At 41.2% G+C, this 12214-nt stretch overlaps 1 protein-coding gene across 5 annotated transcripts in view; it reads left to right on the top strand.

The window, feature by feature from the left end:
* LOC133653881 (sodium-dependent neutral amino acid transporter SLC6A17-like) overlaps nucleotides 1–12214 on the top strand; it is a 38105-nt gene that overhangs the window by 24410 nt on the left and 1481 nt on the right. For 2 of the 5 annotated variants that reach the window (XM_062053689.1, XM_062053698.1), the window contains 9 exons: nucleotides 661–787; nucleotides 2028–2209; nucleotides 3622–3732; nucleotides 3803–4044; nucleotides 4340–4532; nucleotides 4592–4784; nucleotides 4856–5015; nucleotides 5123–5285; nucleotides 10509–12214. The exon at nucleotides 10509–12214 is cut by the window's right edge and continues 1481 nt beyond it. In XM_062053689.1, the coding sequence (XP_061909673.1) occupies nucleotides 661–787; nucleotides 2028–2209; nucleotides 3622–3732; nucleotides 3803–4044; nucleotides 4340–4532; nucleotides 4592–4784; nucleotides 4856–5015; nucleotides 5123–5285; nucleotides 10509–10907 (1770 nt within the window). In that variant the 3' untranslated portion in view covers nucleotides 10908–12214. Of the gene's footprint in view, nucleotides 1–660; nucleotides 788–2027; nucleotides 2210–3621; nucleotides 3733–3802; nucleotides 4045–4339; nucleotides 4533–4591; nucleotides 4785–4855; nucleotides 5048–5122; nucleotides 5286–10508 lie in introns of those variants that run through there. The other 3 variants (XM_062053707.1, XM_062053724.1, XM_062053715.1) reach the window with 3 other exon arrangements.

Here is a 12214-nt window from a genome sequence, read left to right as displayed (position 1 = left end):
TTTTGTTGTTAATTGTCATGTCATGTACGGATGTACTTTGTGGACGCCGTCTGCTCAACACGCTGTAAGTCTTTGCTGTCGTCCAGCATTCTGTTTTTGTTTACTTTCCAGCCAGTTCAGTTTTAGTTTTGTTCTGCATAGCCATCCCTAAGCTTCAATGCCTTTTCTTAGCGTCACTCGCCTTTTGTTTATTTTTGCTTTAGGCATTAGACACCTTTTTACCTGCATTATGCCTCCCGCATGTTGTGATCATGATAAACCATCGTCATCTCACACGATGTGTTCCCGACATCTACAAAGCAATTAGCTCCCTGCGCTGTACAGACACTCAACAATGGCACATTAATTGCAACTTATAATTACTGGTGTGCAAAAAATATTTTTAACCCAATTACGTGAAATTACATAATCTCCCACGGCACACCAGACTGTATCTCAGTATACACTAGTGTGCCGCGGTACAGTGGTTGAAAAAGACTGCCTTAGTGTGTGAATGTGAGTGTGAATGTTGTCTATCAGTGTTGGCCCTGTGATGAGGTGGCGATTTGTCCAGAGTGTACGACGCCTTCCCTGCAGCTGGGATAGGCTCCAGCCACCCAAGCAGTGGACAAGCGGTAGAAAATGGATGGCATAATGTCAAATGTGTGTCTGTCCATGCAGGTGTGTGGCTTTGTGGGTCTCTACTACAACGTGATTATAGGCTGGAGTATCTTCTACTTCTTCCAGTCTTTCCAGTATCCTCTGCCATGGAGCGACTGTCCCATCAGAAAGAATGGGACTCTTGCTAGTGAGTAACAATGTGGGCTAAAATAAGAAAAAAAAGTGTCTCTGTATGAGAGCTAGTGGGTTCAGATTTAGTAGATAATGTTGGTGTAGATAATGTCATCATCCAAATGGGACAGCGATGTAGAGTAGAGTTGACCACTTCCTACATCGCATATACTCGATTTCCTGTTCAATGGTTACCATTACCCTTTTACTTTATAGCGTCCCTTCTATCCCCTGGTTAAATTGGGGCCCTAAACCAAATTTTTTTTTAGAAGTGCAGGTGTATCTAATGTTGTGTCCAGGGCTTCTTCTATACTAGGGATTCACAAACTGTGGTACATGTACCAGTAGTGGCTATGTGTCAAAGTCCAGGCCCGCGGGCCAGATTCGGCCTGCAAATGAATTATCTATGGCCCCCGGGAGGATATTTGATTAGTATTAGCACCGGCCCGCAGGCTTGTTTTGCACGCACCAATACTCCATCAGTGTTGGCCCTAGGAATTTTCAAAATGGGGTCCCAAGGTCCCACTTTTTTGTAAGTGTTCTGAAAACAAATGAGAATCATTTTAGTGATTTAACCCCCAATTCCAACCCTTGATGCTGAGTGCCAAGCAGGGAGGTAATGGGTCCCATTTTTATAGTCTTTGGTTTGACCTACCGATCTCAATTCATTAAAAAAATAATACAAAAGAAAACAATTTTTTATGCATATGTAAATGTATTCAGTTATAAACATTCATTCACTTTCTTCTTTCTTTCATGGATCTAAACTTTACCGCTGCCGGTATTCTTTTCTATATTTTTATTGTGAAATTTTCAGAATGTGTTTTTTCTATTTTTGGCCAAAGTAAGACAAAGAAAACAATCTGTAGTCGTCTTTATTTTTTAGTTTTAATGCCGTGATTTTAATAATCCGGCCCACGTGTACACAGATTTTTTTCTCAGTTAAAATAGTTTGACACCTCTGCACTAGTGCTACGCGGGCTCCATCTAGTGGTGTGCCAAATAAACACTTAATTAAATATGTAAACATTGTTACTGTTCAAACTGTGTGCACTGTCACAGTGGCCAAAAATATAAAATATACTTGTTAAATAAAACATCTGCCTTGTTTTAATGAATATTTAGGCCTACTATGCTACTGTATTTTAATGTTGGTAATTATGGTAGTACTTGGAAAGCCAAGTGTTTTCTGAGGTGGTACTTGGTGAACCACTGTTCTATACGATAAATGTATGTCTTGTGGTCATTCTGTGCAGTCGTGGAGCCTGAGTGTGAGAAGAGTTCAGCCACGACTTACTTCTGGTACCGCCAGACGCTGAACACGACCAGCACCATCGCAGAGAGCGGAGGCCTCAATGTTCAAATGACGTTATCTTTGCTGGCGGCGTGGATTATCGTGTGTTTGGCCGTCATTAGAGGCATCGCATCTTCTGGGAAGGTAATTGCCAGGAGTTTGAGTTTGAGTTTATTTGGAACATGCATGCACACAACACGATACATCACAATTTCCAGTTTCTCTATTCAACATGTTCAAAAAGGAGTAGGATGAAGCAGAGCTTATTTAATCCTACCCCTTTTCTTTTACATAGCAGTTACTAAAACGTTTGTTCACTTCCTGTTTTCAAATTTATTCACAATATACTCCATAAATAATAACAATGAAAATAAATAAATAAATAATACTTGGTGAAATAAGTTGTATTTCATATAGTGAGATGAGTAAGATTATCTAGAAAATTATAGGATGGATTAAATAAATTCAGAAGGTTTATCATGGTTCTTCTTCTTTGTACTTTGTAAACACTTTAAGTTTAAAGAGTTTCTTGAAGTGGATCATATTGGTACATTGTTTGATTTCTTTGCTTAGTCCATTCCATAAATTAATTCCACACACTGATATACGAAAGGTCTTAAGTGTTGTACGTGCAAACAAATGTTTTAAATTACAGTTTTATCTAAGATTATATTTCTCCTCTTTTGTTGAGAAGAATTGTTGTATATTCTTGGGTAGCAGGTTATAGTTTGCTTTGTGCATAATTTTAGCTGTTTGCAAATTCACTATGTCGTGGAATTTCAGTATTTTTGATTCAATAAATAAAGGGTTTGTATGTTTTCTATTTCCAACATTATGTATTATTCTAACTGATCTTTTTTGTAACACCGTTAATGAATGAAGTGTACTTTTGTAGTTATTTCCCCATATTTCTACACAATAACTCAGATATGGTAACACTAGTGAGCAGTAGAGAATATGAAGTGATTTTTGGTCTGGAACATGTTTTGCTTTATTAATTATTTACGTGTTTCTTGCTACTTTATGTTGTATATTTTCTACATGGGATTTCCAGTTCAGTTTATAATCAATCATTATACCTAGAATTTGGTTTCATTTACTCTTTCAATTTCTATTCCGTCTATTTGTATTTGTGTTTGACTTTCTCTTCTACTGTTACCAAATAGCATTATTTTAGTTCTACTGAAATTCAAACCATATTTTTAATTTGTTACTTTCTTCTGTTATTATTTGTATTAGCTTATGTGTGTTCTCTACTGAACAAAACGCTGTTGTATCATCCGCAAATAATACTAACTTTAAATCTTTTGTAACTTTACAAATGTCATTTAGATAGAGATTGAACAATTTTGGTCCTAGTATTGATCCCTGAGGTACACCACAGGATATATTTAATGTTGTAGATGTGTGTTCGCCTAGCTTCATGTATTGTTTCCTGTTCGTTAAATAACTTCTAATCCAGTTTAAGACCAACCCTCTGATGCCATACCGTTCTAGTTTTTTGATTAAAATAGAGGAGAACATTAGATATCATATGTTTTTCTTACTGTCCACAGGTGATGTACTTCAGCTCTCTTTTCCCCTACGTGGTGCTCTTCTGCTTCCTGGTCAGAGGTTTGATGCTGAAGGGGTCTGTGGATGGAATCTATCACATGTTCACTCCAAAGGTCCGCTCGGAGGAACTACTTTTCTTTTTAAAAACTTTGAATAATCCAATTTGTGCTTATACGTACCCAGCTGGAGAAGATGCTCGAGCCCCAGGTGTGGAGAGAGGCGGCCACCCAGGTTTTCTTTGCTCTGGGCCTGGGCTTTGGCGGGGTCATAGCTTTCTCCAGCTACAACAAGATAGACAACAACTGTCACTTTGACGCGGTGCTCGTCTCCTTCATCAACTTCGTCACGTCCATCCTGGCCACATTGGTGGTGTTCGCCGTGCTGGGCTTCAAGGCCAACATCATGAACGAGAAGTGTGTCACAGAGTACGTCCGTCAGATTGTTTTGAACTGAAGAGCTTTGCGTCAGTCCGCCATTTTTATTCAGTTGTAGTACAAATTTAGTGAATAAGTTTCTTATTTCTATTTTGCTGTGGGCCATGGTGTATAGTAGAGCATCCTGTAGGTGGCAGTAATGATGAATACAATTTCAAATCCATGAGGTCAAGCTTTAGCGGTTAATAACAGCGTTGTCAGCAGAGTACACATTAGGGGCGCATGCTTGGACAAAATTCAGTTCAAGAGTAAAGATTTACCTTATTGTCCATTTTATCCGACTTAGCAATGCTGAGAAGATCCTCGGATACCTGAACTCAAATGTGCTGAGTCATGATCTGATCCCGCCTCATGTGAACTTCTCTCACCTCACCACCTCTGACTATGCCGAGATGTACCAGGTCATCAAAACTGTGAAAGAGGACGGCTTCCCACAGCTGGGTCTGGATCCTTGCATCCTGGAGGACGAGCTCAACAAGGTGAGCGAGTGAAGATCTTCCGTGAGCAATCCACTTATCCTGATGGTGTGGCCCTGCAGGCTGTGCAAGGCACCGGCCTGGCTTTCATTGCCTTCACAGAGGCCATGACGCATTTCCCGGCGTCGCCGTTCTGGTCCGTCATGTTCTTCTTCATGCTCATCAACCTGGGCCTGGGCAGCATGATCGGCACCATGACCGGCATCACCACGCCCATCCTGGACACCTACAAGGTCCAGAAGGAGCTTTTCACAGGTATTTGTTTGACAACCCGATGGATGCTGTGCATTGTGTCCTTTCCAACATCTTTGTTGCGTCTTCCTCAGTGTGTTGCTGCATCGTGGCCTTCCTGTGCGGCCTGCTGTTCGTCCAGCGCTCAGGGAATTACTTTGTCACCATGTTCGACGATTATTCTGCCGGACTGCCCCTCACGGTGGTGGTCATCCTAGAAAATGTGTCGGTGGCTTGGATTTATGGCACTAAAAGGTACAACAACAACTGCAGATGAGTGTAGGTAGGTGAGTGGGGGGTTGTTTCCAGAGGCAGCATCAGGCATATTTCATTTCACGTTTGTGTTCTTTGCTCGCCAACAGATTCATGCAGGACTTAGAGGATATGTTGGGTTTCCGGCCCAACATGATCTACTTCTACCTGTGGAAGTTTGTCTCCCCCATCTGCCTCATTGTGCTCATCACGACCACTGTCATAGAGATGGTCATCAGCCCACCTGGCTACAACGCCTGGGTGGAAGATCTGGTCAGTCTATACACTCATAAACCACTAGATGGGTTTGGTATGTAGCAATAGGACGGAGGGTAAGTGGGTGGGTGCTAGACAGGTGGGTGTGGTAGGTTGGTACGTCACCACATGGGTTTGATAGGTAGGTGGATATATCAGTGGCTTTGGTCGGTAGATACAGTACAGGCCAACGTTCCCTCTAAAGTGCGCGTCTGTGCAATTGCGCACTGCTCAAGCGTCCTCTGCGCACGGCAACTCTATGCTGCGCACAAAATCAAATAAAAAATAAGCGCATAACAATGTGACACACGGACACGACAGAGAAAACAGTTTTCGTCATCATTGTTCAAATATTGTAACGTCTGTTGAGACGCTTTGAGGACATGAATTCCATCCATCACTTTACTGAGCAAAACTCTTTATTGTCGGCCATAAACACATCACCAAAACATTAGTTTAAAAAAATTATATCTAGCAAAAGTGGTCATTTTCTGAAGTACAAACCAGACCAAAAGCAACTTTGTTATATCAACAGCAGCCGCTCGCTCTTTCTTACTTGCGCCAACACATGCACATATGGCACTTAGCCAGTGATGCGTTTACAGCCACACAAAAAGTCGGACAACTCCAACACCACACATAAAGTGTCATTCCAGGTCGTTACACTATGATTTACCAATCAAATGTGTGCTTATTCTAGTGTCATTTATTAGGAATCTTAATTTATAAATATTAATCATGAAATGCTGTTAGTATATTAAATAAATACTAATAAAAATATATTTTTTACAAACAGGAAGTTGCAGGAATGTAAACATTATCCCCTGCTTACATCTCATTGTGCAACATGTGAATGTTTTAATGGGAACTAAATGCAATGTCTGAAAGGGGTACAAATTATTTCCAAAGCAGGCAAACAATACAAGTACACAGTTCATGAAAAACAATATTTTTGTTATTGTCATTGTAAGTGGGCCTAAACACTTATATTAGAAATGGAAATGACTGCTGTCATTTGATTATAATAATAAGAGAATGTTGTCTGTCTATCTGTGTTGGCCCTGCGATGAGGTGGGGATTTGTCCAGGGTGTACCCCGCCTTCCGCCCGAATGCAGCTGAGATAGGCTCCAGCGACCCCGAAAGGGACAAACGGTAGAAAATGGATGGATGGATGGAGATTGAACTTGTTATTTAGTCAGGTTTGGGACAGGTGTGCTGCTGGTGTAGCCACAGTTTGCACGTCTGATGTTGCTCACATGGGTTCCACTGAATGCTCAGGGAGTTTTTGCGTTTGCTCACACACATGAAAAATTAGAGGGAACATTGGTACAGGCCAAACGTTTGGACACACCTTCTCCTCATTCAACGAGTTTTCTTTATTTTCATGACTATTTACATTGTAGATTGTCACTGAAGGCATCAAAACTATGAATGAACACATGTGGAGTCCCCCCCACGCCCCCCCCCCACCCCCTCCCCCTCTAGGGGAGACCGAAAGCAATGGATGTCGAGTGGGTCTGACATAATATTGTGAAAGTCCAGTCCATAGTGGATCTAACATAATAGTGAGAGTCCAGTCCATAGTGGGGCCAGCAGGAAACCATCCCGAGCGGAGACGGTTTAGCAGCGCAGAGATGTCCCCAACCGATGCACAGGCGAGCGGTCCACTCCGGTTCCTGACTCTGGACAGTAGGGGTGTGGGAAAAAATCGATTCGAATTCGAATCGCAATTCTCACGTTGTGCGATTCGGAATCGATTCTCATTTTTTTAAAATCGATTTTTTTTTTTTTATTTCAATCCAACAAAACAATACACAGCAATACCATAACAATGCAATCCATTTCCAAAACCAAACCCGACCCAGCAACACTCAGAACTGCAATAAACAGAGCAATTGAGAGGAGACACAAACACGACACAGAACAAACCAAAGATAGTGAAACAAAAATGAATATTATCAACAACAGTATCAATATTAGTTACAATTTCAACATAGCAGTGATTAAAAATCCCTCATTGACATTATCATTAGACTTTTATAAAAAATAAAAATAAAAAGAACAATAGTGTCACAGTGGCTTACACTTGCATCGCATCTCATAAGCTTGACAGCACACTGTGTCCAATATTTTCACAAAGATAAAATAAGTCATATTTTTGGTTCATTTAATAGTTAAAACAAATGTACATTATTGCAATCAGTTGATAAAACATTGTCCTTTACGATTATAAAAGCTTTTTACAAAAATCTACTACACTGCTTGCATGTCAGCAGACTGGGGTAGATCCTGCTGAAATCCTATGTATTGAATGAATAGAGAATTGTTTTGAATCGGGAAAAAATCGTTTTTGAATCGAGAATCGAGTTGAATTGAAAAAAAAAATCGATTTGTGTATCTCTCCCCCTCCACGCAGTAGAGGGGGGCAGAGGAGAAAGAAAAGAAACGGCAGATCAACTAGTCTAAACAGGGGGTCTATTTAAAGGCTAGAGTATACAAATGAGTTTTAAGATGGGACTTAAATGCTTCTACTAAGGTAGCATCTCTAACTGTTACCGGGAGGGCATTCCATAGTACTGGAGCCCGAATAGAAAACGCTCTATAGCCCGCAAACTTTTTTTGGGCTCTGGGAATCACTAATAAGCCGGAGTTCTTTGAACGCAGATTTTTCGGCAAGGTAGGCTGGAGCTAGACCGTGTAGTATTTTATACGTAAGTAGTAAAACCTTAAAGTCACATCTTAAGTGCACAGGAAGCCAGTGCAGGTGAGCCAGTATAGGCGTAATATGATCAAACTTTCTTGTTCTTGTCAAAAGTCTAGCAGCCGCATTTTGTACCAACTGTAATCTTTTAATGCTAGACATAGGGAGACCCGAAAATAATATGTTACAGTAATCGAGACGAGACGTAACGAACGCATGAATAATGATCTCAGCGTCGCTAGTGGACAAAATAGAACAAATGTTAGCGATATTACGGAGATGAAAGAAGGCCGTTTTAGTAACACTCTTAATATGTGACTCAAAAGAGAGAGTTGGGTCGAAGATAATACCCAGATTCTTTACCGAGTCACTTATGTAATTGTTTGGTTGTGAAATGTTAAGGTGGTATTATTAAATAAATGTCGGTGTCTCGCAGGACCTATAATCAGCATTTCCGTTTTCTTGGCGTTGAGTTGCAAAAAGTTTGCGGACATCCATTGTTTAATTTCATCAAGACACGCCTCCAGCTGACTACAATCCGGCATGTTGGTCAGCTTTAGGGGCATGTAGAGTTGAGTGTCATCAACATAACAGTGAAAGCTAACACCGTATTTGCGTATGATGTTGCCTAGCGGCAGCATGTAAATACTCAAGAGTGCAGGGCCAAGAACCGAACCCTGGGGAACTCCGCACGTTACCTTAACATAGTCCGAGGTCACGTTGTTATGGGAGACGCACTGCATCCTGTCAGTAAGATAAGAGTTAAACCAAGACAAGGCTAAGTCTGACATACCAATACGTGTTTTGATACGCTCTAATAAAATATTATGATCGACGGTATCGAAAGCAGCGCTAAGATCAAGAAGCAGCAACATAGATGACGCATCAGAATCCATCGTTAGCAATAGATCATTAGTCATTTTTGCGAGGGCTGTCTCCGTAGAGTGATTTGCCCTGAAACCGGATTGAAAAGGTTCCCAGAGATTGTTAGACACTAAGTGTTCATTTAGCTGCTGTGCAACTATTTTTTCGAGGATTTTCGAAATAAACGGTAGTTTACCATGAGGTCAGGATCAAGGCTAGGTCTTTTGAGTAGAGGATGAATAACCGCTTTTTTGAATGATAGGGGAACAGTGCCAATAGATGGGTTTGTTTTGAAGGAGAATAGATATGTGGGTTTAGTAGGTATATGAGTCCTGTAGGTAGAGGTAAGTAGGGGGGTAAGTGTGAGGGTGTTACATACTCATGTTAATAGATAGCTAGTTGGGCAGTTGGGTAAGTCATTAGATGGTTCTAGTATGTAGGTTAGTAGAACGTATTGTAAGTGGGTGGGTGTTAGGTACTTATGTTGGAAAATAGCCAGTTGGTAACTTGTGTTTGGTAGGTCGCTAAGTCACTAGATGGATGAGGTAGGTAGGCCGATAAATAAATGGCTTATTGGGGTAGATCTTAGATGGGTTTTGTAAGTAGGTACTATAGGTAGAAGGTAAGTAGGTGGGTGCTAGACAGGTGGGTGTGGTAGGTTGGTAAGTCTCTACATGGGTTGGATATATCGGTGGGTTTGGTAGGTAGGTATGTCCCTAGAGGGGTTTGGTAGGCAGGATGTGAGTGCATGGGTGTTAAGTACTTACGTAAGTAGGTAGCAAATGGTAAGGTGTGTCTAGTAAGTTGCTAAGTTAGATAGATGGGTTTGTCAAGTAGGTACTGCAGAAAGGAGGTAAGTAGGTGGATTGTTGGGTACTTATGTATGTAGATATGTAGGTATGTAAATAAGCAGTTGGGTTTGGTAGATAGGTATTTCACGAGATGGGTTTGTTTTGAAGGAGAATAGATATGTGGGTTTGGTAGATAGATGAGTGCCTAGATGGGTCCTGTAGGCAGAGGTAAGCAGGGTGTAAGTGGGAGGGTGTTACATACTCATGTTAATAGGTAGCTAGTTGGGCAGGTGGGTAAGTCACAAGATTGGTTTAGTATGTGGGTTAGTAGAATGTATTGTAAGTGGGTGGGTTTTAGGTACTTATGTTGGAAAATAGCCAGTTGGTAACTTGTGTTTGGTAGGTCGCTAAGTCACTAGATAGATTTGGTAGGTAGGCCGATATAAATGGCTTATGGGGGTAGATCCTAGATGGGTTTTGTAAGTAGGTACTACAGGTAGGAGGTAAGGAGGTGGGTTGCTAGGTACTTACTGTATTTATGTAGAAACTTAGGTATGTATTAGGTAAACGGTTGGGTTCAGTAGATAGATGGGTTTGGTGGGTGAAAGGATAAGTAGGCAATTAGGTAAGTAGGAGTAGTAGTTCGGGAGTTACGTCGGTAGATAAGTAAGTCCTGATGTTGGTTTGTAAGTTAGGTCAATAAGTAGATGGCTTTGGTAAGTAGATACATCACTAAACGGGTTTAGTCAGTAGGTAGTTATTTAGGTAGGTAATTAGTTGGATTAGTAGGTTGGTAAGGAGGTGGGTAGGTTGATGTGCATCTTAGGTACATTTCACTTCTATCTTTACTTATTTCATGTCCGACAAACTGTGTATGTCTGCAGGCCCAGGAGCGCTTTGAGAGCTACCCCCTGTGGGCGTTGGTCATGTGCTTCGCCCTCATCGTCGTGGCCATGCTTCCTCTCCCCGTCGTCTTCATCGCCCGCCACTTCAACCTGATGTCGGACGGCTCCAACAAGCTGTCCGTCTCCTATCGTAAGAGCATGATGAAAGACATCTCCAACCTGAAGGAAGAGAACGAGGCCAGGTTCATCCTGGGCGCCAAACCCGGCGACACCCCAGCGTCAGTGCCGGCACGCAAAGCCTACTTGGCTCCTGGAGGAGGAAAAGTCCTGGACCCCAACTCCTTGTCTCCCAACAGCTGCTATGGGACAGGTTACCAGAATGCTGCCATCAGCCCCACCACGCCGACCACTCCTACCACGCCTGAGTCGGACTTTTGATTGCGTCCAAACACGTCTCATATTTCTAACACCAAGCCTCCACTTGCGGTCATTGCCCACCATCTAATAGCATTAATGTAGCAGTCCAATTGACATCCATATTGCAGCACATGTAAGGTCAACTATAGATAGACTGATGGAACTTTGTTGTCATTGCACAAGTACAACGAAATGTTGTTTTCAGCACAAACCCGTTCAAGATTAGACAAACAGTGGTTACAGAACAAGGATACTGATGGGTCGCCACAAGGCGCCCCCGTAAAAGATGGGAAAAAGGTAGACCCTGGGGGAGGATGAGTAAAAAAAATACAATCTCAGACTATGCAGTGTGTACTGTACATACATGATAGCACCAAGCACTGCACATAAAATGATTAATATTTACAGAGTATCATAAACTTACGCCAAAAGCTGCTTTAAAGACACATTCACTTACTTTCTTCATATAGTGGCCAGGTAGGCAACTGGGGTTTTATTTAATCTACTGCAATGTTTTGTCACTATAATAACTCACATACAGACATGGAAAATATACATTATTATACTTAATCTGATGTAAATTATAATACAGTAAAAATGCACCATTTACTACATTAATTACAAAACCCAAAACCAGTGAAGTTGGCACGTTGTGTAAATCGTAAATAAAAACAAAATACAATGATTTGCAAAACCTTTTCAACTTATATTCAATTGAATAGACTGCAAAGGCAAGATATTTAATGTTCGAACTGAGAAACTTTGTTATTCTTTGCAAATATTAGCTCATTTGGAATTTGATGCCTGCAACATGTTTCAAAAAAGCTGGCACAAGTGGCAAAAAAGACTGAGAACGTTAAGGAATGCCCATCAAACACTTATTTGGAACATCCCACAGGTGAACAGGCTAATTGGGAACAGGTGTGTGCCATGATTGGGTATAAAAGCAGCTTCCATGAACTGCTCAGTCATTCCCAAACAAGGATGGGGCGAGGGTCACCACTTTGTGAACAAATGCGTGAGCAAATTGTCAGTTTAAGAACAACATTTGGTTTTGGGTTTTGTAGAAGCAGGTGATAATCGAAGTGAGGCTATTGGTAAATATTTGTTTGTTTATTTTGGGGTGCATGAGAAAGTGGAAAGGAAGACATGTGGTCATTAATTGACAAATGTATCGCACAACACAGCAGCAACAGAACCAATTTTCACTTTTGAAAGCGGTTGGTGGTTGAAGAGGTTGCCTACAGCCACAGGTGTTAGTACCAATATTTTTTGGCCGTATACAAATTTGAGACCTTTGTAGTTATTTGCTTTTGCAATAAGAGGAG

The sequence above is a fragment of the Entelurus aequoreus genome, linkage group LG01, assembly GCF_033978785.1.
Source record: "Entelurus aequoreus isolate RoL-2023_Sb linkage group LG01, RoL_Eaeq_v1.1, whole genome shotgun sequence".
In the NCBI taxonomy this organism is placed as follows: domain Eukaryota; kingdom Metazoa; phylum Chordata; class Actinopteri; order Syngnathiformes; family Syngnathidae; genus Entelurus; species Entelurus aequoreus.
This window is presented reverse-complemented; position numbering and strand designations above follow the sequence as displayed.